At 41.7% G+C, this 16,265-nt stretch overlaps 1 protein-coding gene across 2 annotated transcripts in view; it reads right to left on the bottom strand.

Moving 5' to 3' along the window:
* PTPRT (protein tyrosine phosphatase receptor type T) overlaps nucleotides 1–16,265 on the bottom strand; it is a 453,474-nt gene that overhangs the window by 323,344 nt on the left and 113,865 nt on the right. For both annotated transcript variants that reach the window (XM_056354779.1, XM_056354780.1), the window contains exon 2: nucleotides 2,690–2,815. In XM_056354779.1, the coding sequence (XP_056210754.1) occupies nucleotides 2,690–2,815 (126 nt within the window). The remainder of the gene's footprint in view (nucleotides 1–2,689; nucleotides 2,816–16,265) is intronic.

Raw genomic sequence — 16,265 nt, 5'->3', positions numbered from 1 at the left:
ATGCATTACGATTCTATCCAGCAATACAGACCCTCGATAACAGCTCTGAACATCTCTGCTAGCTTTGGGGAGTCTAATTGACCACAATAATTTACCTCAAGGTTAGCATGATTAAGACAGCTCTCGAAAACATGCTTTTGTTACTAGAGCCTTCTGTACACATTTGCTTTTGGTCAATCTTTTCCTACCTACCGATTCCACCTTTATTCTGTGTGAATACTAAGACATCAATTAGTAACATGAGGAACCGAGTCATTTCCCTTATGCTCCTTAAAATCCCTTTAGATAATATTTTTTTATCAGCCCATTCCCAGTTGATGGCTGCTTTACCTTTGTTTCTTTCTACAACAAAGCTTTCTGCCTTTCTTATTTGATGTCTAACCTTCATAAAATTTGCTGGTGCTGTAACATATTCATATACTTATTAGTACTACTAGATATCATGGAATGATGTACTAAGGAGAAAAACACACAACTATTTAGTTTTAGAAGAAATAAGTCTGAAAGCCTTCTATTAATTTATATTTATATACATTAATTATATATATAAAATTATAAATTAAAAATTACATCACAGTGTTTTGGGGTTATCTTTATGGGTTTGTTTGGTTTTAGCAAGGGGGTATGGGTTTGGGGTTTTTTTAGTTTTCATTAGATTGCGTTTTGGGGCTTTTTTTACCATGCCATTCCAGACTGCTGTCTATTGATTTCTCCATGGTTCCAGCATACTTCAGCTGGCGATACACCTTCATAGGGAGACCAGGAAGATAGGTTTACCTTAACATTTAGAGTTGGCAACATACTGAACTCACGCACTGCAAGCCCTCCTAGTTATTTCTTGCTTTCCAAATTACACCAAAACTGCGTTTCACTTCATAGAATTTTGTGGGTTGGAAAAGATCTTTAAGGTCATCAAGTCCAACTATTACCCCAGGACTGTGAAGCCCATCACTAAACCATGCCTTTAAGCACCCAGTCAACATGGGGTTTTGAACACTTCCAAGGAGAGTGACTCCACCACCTCCCTAGGCAGCCTGTGCCAATGCTTGGCCACCCTTTCCATGAAGAATTTTTTCCTAATATCCAATCTAAACCTCCCTGGTGCAACTTGAGGCTGTTTCCTCTTGTCCTATTGCTTGATACCAAGGAGAAGAGACCGATCCCCATTCCTCTAGATCACTCTGAGATCAGTTAATTCCAAGATCTATGCCTCTGTGGCTAGGTCTTTTCCAGAGGCAGGGAATAGGACGCAACAGGATAGAAGCTGAGGAACCACAGAGATAAAATTGTCATCTTTAAAAAAGCAACAACATCCAGAACTGATGAAATACATTCTTACAGAAAAGACCAGAGACCTGCACCTTTCACAATTAATGTATTTTGGGATGCCACAGCCAAATCAAGCTGTGCTAGCTGTTACATACTTTGAAAGCTCCTGTTCTGAACAATTTCCAGTAATGAAATAACCAACCCTTGGTGACAGAGAAGCCACAGCTAGGCTGGTATCTCATGCACTTATTTTCTACTGACTACAAGCACACAGGGATGGAGGCTGGGCTGCCCTCACGGCTACAGCAGGAGCTGTTGTTGTATCAGCTCTGCACGGTGTCCTTAACAGGCAGCTAGCAATTATAAGTGTCTTACCCCAATAATTACAGGCATAAGAATAGCTCTTGAACAACATTATATTCCGGTTCTGCCACGTAGCTCGTGCTTCTCAGAGTGCAATGCACTAACCAGAACAAGTATTTCTTTCTTAGGACTGAAATCAAAGTCTTAACTGCCTGGTCAGGTGGGTCTGTTTGCCATCATGTCCGCTAAGGGGGCTTACACTGCTATTTTAGGTGGCAAGGAACATAAACTGATTTTTACAAAATGTTAGTGTGCTTTCTTAAAACCAAGTTATTTTTCAATGTGAACAAAGCATTCCACAGCACTTTTATTAAGTCTAGAGAACTTATTCCCATATATGACATAACAATAACTTCCAATGAAAAACAAAACTCTTGGAAATTACCATTACTGTGAGCTCTTCAGACAACGTTCCAAGTATCACATGGAACAGTGTGCCATTATTTGATGTCCCAAATATATGTTAGCAAATTAGATATTCTGGTAACTCTTACTGTTGGAAATGCTTTTCTTGCATACAAAAATGTCAGTTCCTGAAACCCCAGCCTAACCAAAGACTAGCTACTACGGCTAGTTCTTTAGGAATTTTCTTGTCTTTCTCAGAATTAGAATTTAAAGCAGCCAGTTAAGAGCTAAATTGATAACTGGGAACTCCAGTATTCCCAGACATTGCAAAGCTGTACTTTTTCTAGCCTCTCAAACCTGCATCTCCTCAGATAAAACAGCGCTGTGATCCTAAAACACACAAATAGCTGAGGCCAAACCTCAGAATATTGCATTTGAAACATTTCCTCTCTGTTAAATGCAGGAATAAAATAGAAATACAGAATGTAAAATGATTCAGCAAGGATGTCACATGGCAAACATTGTAAAAAGCCATTTCACATTTACAAATTCTGTTGTCAGATTATTTTGAACACAAAAGTTATCTTGTTATCACCAAATAAAACCTCACCCCCTTGCTGTGGGTACCCAAACCCAGTACACACCCACAGAGGGTAACAGCCCATTCTCTCAGAGCCATACCTCCCAGCTGCTGCTGAGGCTCCCTACTTACCAGTTGGGACAGCAGGATCCATTGTTGGCTTCTCCCAGGTATTGATCTGCTCCCAGGTAAATCCATTGGTCCCCAAGGCCACACTATAGCCACAATTACTGTAGTGCTCATCAAAGGAACAGCCACCTAAAAACAAGGAAAAAAAAAAAGAATATATTCCTGTATTAATTATTTTTGTCTCTTTACAGTAAATAAAACTGATTTTCTGCACATTAGATTTCAGATAGCAGAGAAGATATCCAGGAAATATTTTTGTACTTTGCACACTTTGTATCCATTGGAAGCCTTTTTTTTTCTTCCCTCCATGCTACTGTTTCTTAGATCATTTCCTTTTATTTCAACCTATTGTCTTTACGTTTTCAGGGACACATGATGCGCACACGCAGGAATATTTGTGTTTGGGTCCCAATAACCAATACTTCATCACATAAACCTCCAAGTCAAACATTAAAAAAAAGGAAGAAGGAAGGGAAATGGTAAACAAGCACAGCATCACTGTTCCTACAGTGAATCCTCACTCCTTTACACTTTTAAGCATTGAATTACACAAGGCTGGGTTACACCTACAGAAAATGTGACCATCTCTTACGCGTAACACCACAAAGCTCTGTATGGCATGATCATTCCCCAAGGTCTTTTGAGTAAATAGTTTTGAGTGCAGCCCTCTAGTTTCTCAACAAGAAGAGAATAACAAGAAGTGGATGGCAACTAGTGTTCACACCTTCCAGACTGTTGACTAAGTGATCCTTCCCACTGCAATTCCTGAAATACTTGGAAGCAGTTAACTACCATAAATAACCTGGCAGCTGCCTGAACACTTGCGAATTCTTGTGAGTTAAGGGAAACCCATGAAAGAAAATGAAATTTTGTATTCCAATGCAGATCTTCAAAGCTTGTGTCACACAGACAAACCAAGCTAGTTTATTCCCTGGTAGGACAGTCCTATACTGGTGTCCCTTACATTCCCTTAAGCACATTTCTCTTCACGCCACCCAACATAGCCTGCCAAACATATTTCAGTACCTGATCCATCAGACAATGCCAACAGTGTCTCTGCAGTGCTTTGGTTCTCTCTCTTAGGGAAGCAAGGATAATTTTTCTCTGCAGATACTAGTCCTCCAAAGTCAACTGGACACATCTAACACTTCAGAGCTGTAAGGACCGAACAGTGCTCAAGGCAACCCTGACTCGCTCTGCCAGCCAAACTGCCAATTGCTCTTGACACTAATCAGGGTTACATGTGCAGAGATGCTCCTGACTCTTTACTCCTTCCCACAGGCTGCATTGCCTACATGCAGACAACAAATAGCTGGTACATGAGCGATCTGCAGCGCCTTTGCAAGAAGGATTATCCAGCACCAGGGACGCTGAGGCCTTCTTTAGTTTTCACCTTCTTTAGTTTTCTGGTTCCCAAGAAAGCCTAAACTTGTCTCAGTTCCCATGGAACTCTTCATAGATGTCAAACACAGATATATTCCGTGTCAGTAATATTTTTTAATATAACCTAATTCATATATACTCATATACATTATAATAATATATTATATTAAAATATGTACTGTATCACATATATTATAAAACAAAGAACTGTTTGCTGGCAAAGGATGGGGTTCACCTGCATCAAAGGGGGGGGAAATTCTAGGTGAGGAGTTGAGGAGTTTGCAGAGCTTATCAAGACAGCTTTAAACTAGGTTTGAAGGGGAAAGGAATAAACCCAAGCTCACCAGAGATGAGCCTGGGGGTGGCACACCAGTGTCTGAGGTGAGATTGAGATCGATAGCACAGCTGAAACCCATCTATGCCAGCACCTGAAGCAGCGTGGGCAACAAACAGGAGGAGCTGGAAGCCATCGTGCAGCAGGAGAACCGACACGGCCACCATCACAGAAACGTGGGGAGAGCACTTGTGTGGCTGGCATGCTGCAGTGGCTGGCTGCAAACTCTTCAGAAGGGACCAGCAAGGAGGGAGCGACAGCGGCGTAGCTCTGTGTGTCAGGGAGCGCTTCAGCTGCCTGGAGCTGGATAATGGTGACAACCAGGTTGAGTGTCCACGGGGAAGGGCCAACAAGGCGAGTATCCTGGTAGGACTCTGGTACAGGCCACCCAGCCAGGATGAAGAGGCAGATGAAATGGAATCACCCTAGTCCAGGAGGAAAGAGTCAGTGACCTACTGCTCCACTTGGACACTGGTGTGGCTGCACCATGAGCTGTGTGCAGGATCGGGCCCCTTGCTCCAGGAGGGACATGGAGGGACTGGAGCGTGTCCAGGGGTGGGCAGTGGGGCTGTGGCACAAGGCTGATTGGGGGCGGCTGGGGGAACTGGGGGGGCTCAGCCTGGAGAGGAGAGGGCTCGGGGGGGAGCTGATTGCTCCCTACAACCACCTGAAAGGGGTTGTTGGTCTCTGCTCCCAGGTAACAAGAGACAGGGTGAAAGGACACGGCCTCAGGTTACGCCAGGGAAGGTTTAGATCAGGTATTAGGGAAAATCACTGAAAGGGTGGCCAAGCACTGGCACAGGCTGCCCAGGGAGGTGGAGTCCCCACCCCTGGGGGTGTTTAAAACACATGTTGATGCGGTGCTTGGGGACATGGGTCAGCGGTGGGCTTGGCAGTGCTGGGGTAACAGTGGGACTTGATGATCTCAAGGGTCTTTTCCAACCTAAATGATTCTTTGCACACTCCAACTGCAACTGTTTTGCTAAGCTGTTCTACAAAACTTCATGTATTATTTCTATTTAAGTATATACTAGAAGGATTTGTTGGGTAGAGCACCTAACATCCCAAATACTCTGTTCATAAAGAAAAGTGATCCTAAAGATCAAACTTATCCTAAAAAACCCCAACAATTTGATTTGGTATATTGCATATTTTCATCATAAATAGACCTGATTATAGCAGACTCCATGACCCTTGCAAGCTTGCCTGTCTCTTTCAGTAGAGTCCTTGCAAACGTTTCTGAAGTGTCATTATTTTACACTATTTCAATAATTCTTGCTTTGAAGTTACCGTACTTGTGAAGCTTTCCCAGCTGTCAAAACGAACAAGATTACATTTCAACTGTTTCGCTATTTTTTAAATTTAATTTAGGTGAAAAAGTTCAAATTTAAAGTATTAAATATGCTCATTAAAACATGTAAGGGAATATAAAGTATTCTGGATTGCATGGGAGTAATCCAACTGAAAGTCACCTTTCTCACAGCGAGCAGGTATGAGAGACGGTATCAAATACTCTGCTCTCAGTCTCCAAGTGGAGCATTCTACTTTTGATAGAGTCCCTTTAATAGCACAGCTTCAGACAGACACCATCACCACCCCACCTCTGTTCAGTATGCTCCAGGGCACAGGAACAGTGTTCTCTGAGCTATTCCTTTGAAGCGATCGTAAACAAATTCTCTGATCAAGCCAGAAGATTATACGAGGCCCCACGTACACAAAGAAAATTGCACAGGTGCTGCTACAAAGTCCCAAAAGCAAAACAAGCGATAGCAAAATACAGGGTAGCAGTCCTCATTTAACAGGGAATGTTATTGTCAATGTCTTGGGATAATCGGCTCAATAGGTGATTTTATAAATGCTGAGGTAGGTAAAGTTGGAGGAAGAGCTGAAAAGGGCTGCAGTGAGAACTTCTCTAAATTAATTGGGAGTTTCCACTGTTAAGAGGCAACACCTGAGGAAGCTTTAAAGTGCCTTGTCTGAAAGTCAAAGCTAACCTTGTAGTACAATTGGATAAGAAAGGAAAGGATAAATGGCGGAGAGTTTTAAACATATCAGCAAGACACCTACATTTTAAAGAACGAAAAGGTTAGTGGAGAAACCTCCAAATGCAGAGTGACAGGGCAATAAGCCAGAAGGATTAATTTACTAGAAGCAACAGAATTGGAATCCAGAGAGGTGAATTTGCAGGAAATGAGCACAAGGGGGGGGGGGGGGGGGGAAGCAGCAGATTTTAAGAGCTCAGACAAGCAGGCTGGCTACAGGAACCTTGGGTACCAAGAGGAGGGAAGTCTTCATCGGTTTCTTGCTGTAGTGTGTTAAGAAAGCAGAATGAAGACCAAAGTAAAGACCCAGCTGGGACCCAGAGCCATGCTCACTTGTGAGCTGAAAAGCCAGCAGCTCCCCTGTTCACGTGTTACAGTGCACGTCATATGACGGAACGGGAAAGAAACTTCAGAGAGCAGAAGGAAAGAACCACAACGCCCAGAATATCACGGCTTTTAGGGTTACTCCAACAGTCACTGCAGCTTGCATCCCTGACCTGCCAAAGCAGCACATCACCGGCGGCCATAGGCCTGCCCTTTTTGCAAAACATGGCAGACGCAACATGAAAGCCTCAGTCACCAGCAGCCACGTTCAGAAGAGCAGCTGTAGAAATCCCACCCAACCTCACCTCAGGAATTCAAGACCCACCATGCTCTTCCTCCTTCACCGATGCTGCTGTCTGTAGGGTGGCTTCTGACGCAGCTCCTCTCCCCCTTTCCTGGCATTTTGCCCTTTCTTACCCGTTTCCCAGAGGCATGGCCAGCATGGGGCTCAGCTGCTGCCAAGGCCACCCCCCAGCCCGCCCCACGGCCAGCGCAGGGAGCACAAACACAGTCCTGCAAACAACAACATCCCCTTCTAAAGGCAAACCCAGCCCTGGGTCAAGCCAGGTGGTATCTCCACACCCTCCCCTGGAAGAGAAGCCGGACGGGCTGAGGGACACTCCGCAGTGCCATTGTCACATGGATCCACCTCAGCAACAGCTTTGCCACACCCCAGACAAACCATGTGGGCTCCCCATCCATCTTGTGGGTGCACAACCTGAGGCCAGTGTGAGATCAGGGGAACCTCAGGAACTCCCCACACTAAGGGGTCCCTCAGGTGGACCCTGCTGAACAGAGCACACCCCACAGGCTGTAGTCCCTGTGGAAGGAGGATAAAACGGGATGAGGAAGAAGAGTTTGAGAAAAAGCACGGCACAGTGCCCTTTCCATGGAATGTTGCTGGCCCAGGACATGAAAGCGCTGTTATGTCCGAGTGTGCATTCAGGACAACAAGCTCCTAAGGAAGCCAGCAAGGAAACACAGGGCAACAGTGCATCTCGTGTCCGACCGCACATGCACAGGTGCTCCTCATGCTCACCTCATCGGATCTAGCGATCCACTTTACTACACAAGTACCTAGCCACAAGATCCTCAGAAATTCAGTTAGTCCTCACTGATGAATTTCAGTTAAAAATCTACTAATGTATTTTTAAAGTGTCCACTTAAGTGGGGACAGTAACTCCAAAATGAGCCAACAGGCTAAAATGAGCAGATGTGTTATGTTCAATGATATCAGCATAAGCTTAACGTTCAGCATTTCCTCAGACACACCACCTATGCAGGAATAAAAAGATACAACTCAAAAAATTTGCAAGTTACATCGTTCTAGCCACAGTATCACAAAGCTGTTCGAGAAAAAAGAAAACCTCTACACCTTCACCAAAATGGGGTTCTACGTCTTCATAAAGCGTCAACAGGAACGAGGATTTTTAAGAAGCAAATTGGGATCCTGAAGCCTTTCCCCTCGTTGGCTGAAAATGAAACAGTGACAATTGCAGCTGCTAAGTGGGGCAAAAGAAAAAGAAATGGGGATAGACTTTGATGCTGTTAGGTAACGTGTGTGGGGTTGACCCCTTTTCACAAAATGAAGCCCAAGCAAGAAAGCAGCTTTTCCCTTCCTGAAGAGGGTCATATTGAAGCAAATAACAGCTCACGTATGAAGGATAAAATATCCCTTGTTTTACACTGCAGGCTTGTAACAATGCCACTGCTCATCTGAGTGATGCTAATTAATCTTGAACAGACCTATCATCAGTTACTGAGACTTGCCCCCGGATTAAATGTAAACCAGCCTTGCATAAATTGAATGCCTCCTTTGAATACATAATTGAATTTGCAGAAGTGTGTGCCAGGGGGGTGTTTAAATAAAGTGCACAAATATGATAAAAAAAACTTCACGCCATTATATCTAATTCAGTAAGCAAAAATAATGGCAGGGCACATTCCAATTAGCGTTTGATTTATTTATTTTAACAAATCCAATTAGTAGAATGCTTTATAAAGTCATCCAATGTCAAACTCTCATGGACTCACCAGATTAAAAAAAAAAAACAATACTTCTAAAAAGGGATAAAGAAACATCCTGATGTGAGAAACATCAGTTATCCTGTGTTTCTAAACACACACAGAAAACAGCACAGCATCATACATAATTTGATCGTGCATTTACAGCTTCCCCAAAGTGGGGAGGGGATAGAGACAGCGAGAACATCTGTATCATTCATCCCATGCCAGGCCTTTCTTCTGGGGCATAAGTAGTTGGCTTTTACCCTCATTTATTTAAAAATAATAATAATAAAGCGGAGGGGCAGAAATTAAAACAGCATGCAATGGTTGGGTTTTTTTTTTTTTTGAAACATCCCTTTTGAAACTCTCATGAGAGCTGAGATTTGTCCAACAATTTAGACCTTAGCCTCACAAGACATGAGGCAAGTAAAGGAAGAAACAAACGTTGCTGTGATGAGGTAGGACTTGTGAACTATAAAACTCCAGAAATCAACACACCCCTGTTCCTGACCATTCACTCTCATCTCTTCCAAAAACATTCTTGTTTAAAAGGGCTGTAGGAGACTTGTTTGGCTCATTCGAATAACTTCTATTATGGACTTTATTGTATAAAAATCCATTTATAACTTTTTTCAGGCCACAGACTTCACATAGTATATCTCTGAGAAATTTTATTACACATTCTAATAGAAGTAGGAGGGAGAGAACAAAACTATGCACGGAAAGCTTGTGTTGATTTAAGATTGCAAAAAGCAAGGATTATTGGGGTGAGTAGCTAGTGGTTTATGTGCTTTCTACTCCTTCCAGAAAGATTAAGACAGAAGACACCAGAAACATGCATACACACAACGCATAATGCTAAGCTGAACAAGAAAGCAGATCCAAACCCTGCCGAGCGGACCTACGCCTAAGGAGCGCTGCCCAACAGCCTCAGCTCTGCACAGGCCGCGTGCCACAGAGAAGGACAAGTATGGTGGGACTGGAGAAGGACCCGTGTCACTTGGGATGCCATTAGTTCCAACTGTAACAGCCTAGCGTCGGGCATTGCCTGAGGTGTCTGCACAGCACGCGATGGGAAGCTTCAGAAGGGCTGAGAGTATCTGGGCATCTCGTTTGTCCAAAAATCATCCTTCAGACACCACGTTATCAACCTGATGCTGTAACTGGCCAACTTCAATCTGTAGTTTATTATTTTATTCAACTGTTTAGTCTTTATTCCCAGATTTTCAAGGAAACTTCCTTCTCTTTGCAAAAACCTTTATCTTTACTGAGTGAAAAGGCACCACATGTTCACAGTGTATTTAAACTCAGACTCCACAAGAGAAAGAAAAATGCTATTGCTCCTCAAACTACAAGGAAAGCTTTGATCAGTTTTTGTGCCTCATTAGTTAGTAGAAGAGCTACACTGGGAGAAACTGAGGAATACATTCCCCAGTGCATAATAAGGTATAAACTCCAGAAGTAAAGCATTAATAACACCTTTTTTTCTGATGGCAATTGTTTAAGAACTAAGCTTAGACCTAGCGTAAATTCAGATAAGTCACTCAACAGTGGAACACAAATCCACTAAAAACCAGCCTTCTCTACTTCGGGTGCTCACAAGAGTGCTTCTCTCAAGGTATCCAGATGTTCTGGGGTTTAGAAGTAAACATCAGTGACTCCCCTAGTGCCTCAAACACATTCCTGGTATGCGATTTGGTTTCTGCTACAAGTATCAGTCCTCATTGTCAAGGTGTGACTCCCCTGCCACAGGACAGCTCCGTTTCTTTTCTTTCCATATTACCCCTAACAGAGTACTACTAGATTTACACATAAAGCAGAGATGATCTTACCTACGCTCTAGATTGTGCTAATCCCTCTGAGATATTGGTAACAATTGCCTGGCTTAGGTACAGATAATTTTTGTTACATTTGACTAAATTTCATTCCTTTTGCACATTCTCTGTGCTGGCAATCAGATCTTTTGGATGGCAGGGAGAGGGAACAGGGCACGGTGTGCAGAAAGTGTGTGTTTGTTTCTAACTGCAGTGATGATAATCACTTTGGGATTAAAATATCTCTGTATAGGTTTGCGGTTTTTTTTACTAAATCAAGTTAATCCTTGAAAAAACTGAATGCAGCTTAGAAAAGCTCTTCATTTCAACGGCAAACTGTAATGGCCTCAAAGTAGGCTCAAGATTGGAATTTTTTCTATCACAGTGATTTCAAGTGCTATCAACCTATTAAGGAAGACTGTCATTCTGCTGGTGTATGTTTTTTGAAAGTCCTTTCCAAATTCTACGTCAAATTGCTGCCTTTGCCGGTTCATCATTACACATCTATTTCCACACATGCGGAAGCAGCTCACGAACGCTGTTTCCACACGCACACAGCGCACACACGAATATAACCAGTGGTTGCGTGTCCATGGCATAGAAACCTTGCCATGATCAAAATAGTGCTGACTCTGCATAAGGTGTCACATACGGTCTTCATGATGAGTATTAGCAATAACATCTGTTATGAAAGGGATAGATCGAATAGGGCTGGCTTTGTCTAGTGAAACACCTAAAGACAAAGCGCCCTCTCAGTAATAAGAACTGTTTCCCCCCAACATTTCTCCGCAGAAATTATTGGTCCCAATTGTGCAGTCTGACAAAGTTTATTGGTTATCCTCCTAATCCCGTGGAAACACAGTGCTCAAAACAAGCACTGTGGCAGGACCTTCAATATATGTGGGAAAAGTATTTAAGCTGTATTTCCTGAACTTGTCAGGTTAAGCAAAGTTTTCATTCTTAAATTCATTATTACAGGTTTCTCTTTGCAAACGCTTGCCTACATGTCTCCATTTGAGCCCTATAGCAGTTCATACATTCATTGCTAATTCTGTACTTCTTAATCCACCAAGGATCAGTGAAATTGCTTTGAAGTACCCTAGGAGTAAAACTAACACTAAATGTCATTTGTTTAAATTTGTATGTCCAAATCTAGGATGACTCGTCTAGCTTCACTTGCTGGAATATATGTCCTTTATTTAATACCAAGAATATCTTTTTGCTTTGACAGCTTAGCTATCACTATTTCAATAGCTCAATATTAACATTTTAGTGCTTTGCTCAAGCATAAGTATATACACATCTATAATCTCACTGGATTATTTCTTTTAAAGCTATAGAACAAAGTGCACCGCACCTTCCCAAAGAATCCTAGCTTTGCAAGTTCAGTTTAGTTTCAGTCCACTGAAACACACCAAGATTTACATGAGAGGTTTTCAGACTTATGTATCCCAGTGTAAGGAAACTTGAAAAATTAATGCTGATTTTCAAAGCTGCAGAAGATTCTTAAACAGACATTCCCCATCGTCTTTTCTTATAATTCTAGCTAATAATTCATCAGTTTACTGGTTTTCCACCCTTGAAGCAGGCTCCTGCTTTATTCATAGTATGATGAAATGAAGATTCCGTTTTAAAAATGCAAATTTGTGGCACTTACACACTTTTATTATTGTGGTCTAAATAAAAGATAAGCCATACTTAGCTTCAATTTAAGTTACAGGACCAAATTTTTTCCTATAATAATGCTGTTCTGGATTGCAGAACTCCAACTTAAGTTACCAGCCATGTTTGTTGAAGATGTGCTTACCTATATTTGTCAGTAAACCCCATTTGCAGGTATTCAGTGTTTCTGAAAAAAAAAGTCACACTGCTTTTCTTTCCTTCCAGCGTCTTAAAACCCTTGGGTCTAATTATGCAGCACATCAACAGGATTATCTAACGTTGCATTTATGGTGCTTTTCTGCATCAGCTGCTGCACTGGAGTCTTGATCAGTCAGAACTCGCTGTTGACTTACGTCATTTCAGCATTTTGTAGTGCCACATGGAATAACTATTCCAGCTGCACAGTCTAAATTATGTACTTATTTTACCATTCACCAAGGCAGCAAAAAACTGTCTGGAGATAGCCGTTTCTCATATTTTATATTCCATTAGTAAGCCCATCTTTCTCAATAAGCTTTTATACAAATGTCAAATTAATGTGTTTGAACTTTCAGCAAGAAGCAGTCGTTGACTGCCTCATATTATCTTTGGTGATGAATAAAATATTGTCTCAAAAGATACAATTTCAGGAATTCCAGCACCATCGACAAGCCTTCTACTCTTTCTCCCTTCCCTGTACTGCTGTTCCTTTAGTGCTGCTGGGACTCCTCTTTTGAAGAAAGATCGCATAGCTGAGATGTTTTCTTTGAAGCTCATTGTCAGAAAACATAAAGATAAGCTTAAATAAGGGTAGGATGTCTGGTTTATTGCCACACTAGTGAACACAGCATAAAAAATAAACGCGATCTGGTTGCAATCAAACAGAACTAGAACAGACTTACATAATTTTTAAAGAAGAAATTAAGTGTTTATTGGGCTGGCATTTTCATAATCGTCCCATTAGCTCAACAGCCTTCCCAAAGGAAGCCAAAGGGAGCAAATTTAGTTAACATTGAGCTTCAGCAAGCCCCCTGATCCCTCTGGAAGTTCCCACTATTCTGTCTGCAATGCTGTTTGCAGCTGGGTGCTCTCAAAAGTCACTGTGGCAGTGGCACAGCCAGCCCCCCAGCAGCGCCCAGCACCCTGCGACTGCTCACATAAAACTACCCACTGCACGCGTAAGGACAGCAAAGTAGGTGTGTATACACATCCCTGCCACCCGTATTCTAAGTGGTTCCAAGAACAAATACCAATCATTTAAATGTTTTCTTGTAGAAGATTAATACAGTGGGTGGATTCTTGGTGAACAACACTGATATTTTAAATAGCTTCTGAAGAACACATGCAATTAAAGCTCTGACATTGTGCAGGTCTCAAAAGACTGCTCCTTGATATTTGAGCCAGCATACTTAACATACTAGCTCAACTATATACTGGTTAAATATCAGAATTTATCTAAAAAGATACGGTCTGTTACTGAGTATCAACAAATAAAATCTAATTGGCTAATACAATGGTAATAACTCGCGATGAACATTGCAATTGGTATATCTTGTTAAATTTAATAACGTGGTTATTGGAAGCTGCTCCTGGGGAGTGGCTGTATAAGTAATTTTATCGAGGTCTAATAATCCTTCTAGCTACAAGCCTGTACATTTCTGAGCCCAAGGTTTTCACTTACAAAATATCCTTTTACTTGTTGCTGACAATTACGGATTCAAATTGCACCATGAAGTGCAACATTCAAGGATATCCGAAGATAGGTATTTTAAATTGTTTTCAGTTAAACCATGATCTTCATTCCATGTGTCAGGAGCAAGCCAGCGCCAGCAATGAGAGCATTAGCCAGCTGCTCTGCTTCAGGTGCCCCGGAGTCAGGCTGGGGGCACAAGGGCAAACGCTTGACTATGCAAGAGACCTTGCAAAGTTTGATCAGCTGGCTGATGGCTGAAACACTAACAATCTTCTGGAGGTTCAAATTCCAATAATCTGTTACCTGATTATTTTTATTATTTTGTTTATTCGATCTCTGCATTTTTCATGCACATTTTCCCCCTGGGTGTTCCTGGGTGCATATCGAGGATGCTTTTCAGAATTGCAGCAAAGTGGGGCAAACACCGAGCAGGGGAAGCCCTGCTGTCCTCTGCAGCACACTGTAAACATGGGAACGACGGGGAGATTTGCTCACTTTTAGCCTCCAGACTCCTCTGTGTAACTTCTTTGCCCAAAGAGCAAAACATATAGTAAATAAGCACCAGGAATAAACTGATGTCTGCCTAATAGCACATGTGCTTTCTTAAAAATCTATAGAGCTCCTTTTCCTTTTAACCACATATGCTACTACGGTATGTAAGCACATGTGTCAAAGCGCTTCTGTAATTACAGCCATGAATCTTCCGCTTATGATATCTGACCCAGAATGTGCATTTGGCAGAGCTGCAGCTGCCGTGCTCTAAACTCTGTATTAAAGAGGGACAGCAGGGGAAAGGAGAGGAAAATTTATGGCAACATTAATACAAATGCAGTTATCTCTAAAGACAGCTCAGATTTTGTAAACAAGGAGGCGGTCACAGCACATCTCACCCCTCAGTGTGTAACTGTGACACATCCTCAGCCACCTGCAGCCAGGGACAGGTCACAGGTGATCCCAAGAATCGACCCTCCACCAGTAAACGAGTCTGTAAAACAGACCCATTTCCAACATTTCAACAACTACGTGCTTGGTTTCCAAACTGTTTCAGGTTGTGCTGTCCTTGTCATACAAAATGTGGTAACAAACATACCACAGAACATCCCTATTCTGTCACCCAAGGCCATTTTCCTGTCTCTCGGATAGACCATGTCCAGTTTGAGGCTGAATCTTAGAATAACATAATTCCAACAGAAAATGTTTTTAAAGAAAGATTTTCTGAATTCCCTAGTTCTTATTCCTTTAAAATAGCATCAAGCCTAAACTCTGCCAGGAAGCATTAAACGCTTAAAGCATTTCTTTCTAAGACTTGAAAGGCACTGGGTGAAGGAATCTAAATGCAATCACTTTTCATGATACTGAATGACCAGGTTCTAATAAGAAACCCTTTTCTGTCATATAAACCACGGCTTCAGTCATCGTTTAATCCTCGGTTCATTGAGACACGTGAACTAGGTATTCTGAGCCTTTTATCCCCGAGCTCCCCTGAACTTCATGTCTCAGTCCAAATGGATGTGCAGCTAACAGCCCAGGGAAGGTCAGATTCTATACATCTAAATTTGAAACATGCTTTGAAACATTTTACTAAAAAAAAAAAAAAACCAAAACATTGGTGTCCTGTCAGTTAAACTAGGAGGATTACCTTAACACCTTCTACATAAGTGTAAAACAAGACACTTTGGGAGGACTGTAGTCAAACTTCCCATTGCTGTTCCTACACTGAAACAGTCTGGGCTCCTAAGTGCAATTCAGATCCATGAAAAGCTCATTTACTGGACATTTTCTTCACAAAATAAGGTCTTACTAGTAATTTACAAAGATAATTGTCTTTGCTTAAAAGATTTCTCTTTAAACTAGAAACAGAATGACACTGTCTCCCTGAATTACAGAAATACCTTCTGCGTGCTATTGCTTTATCCCCATCCTCGTCAAGCCTTATAAAATACGTTTCCACTTGATTTTGGTAGACAGGAAGATGTCTGTGAGTATAGCTGCATACAGTATTTAACAGCAGAGGAAAACTCATTGAAATGTAATGTATTCCCAGACCCCTCCGGTGAAAGTGCAGATACTCAGAGGCAAAGATTTTTTAAAAAGTTTCCTTCTAAAAATTTCAGCTATACAGTTCAACTGAGCATAAATTTTCCAATAAATTCATTGTTCATTTTTATATAGGTCATTGTAATTTTAAGTTATCTGTGCAAGAATCTGATCCATTAAATATGTGATGCTTCAAGAGATTATGATATCAAGTATTTCAGAAATTAGAGTTCGTTTCTGACCAACTGAATTGGTATTAAATATCCTCACCCAATTAGAACCTTACTGCAGTTATATTGATACT

This window comes from Falco biarmicus, chromosome 10 (genome assembly GCF_023638135.1).
Source record: "Falco biarmicus isolate bFalBia1 chromosome 10, bFalBia1.pri, whole genome shotgun sequence".
In the NCBI taxonomy this organism is placed as follows: Eukaryota; Metazoa; Chordata; class Aves; order Falconiformes; family Falconidae; genus Falco; species Falco biarmicus.
This window is presented reverse-complemented; position numbering and strand designations above follow the sequence as displayed.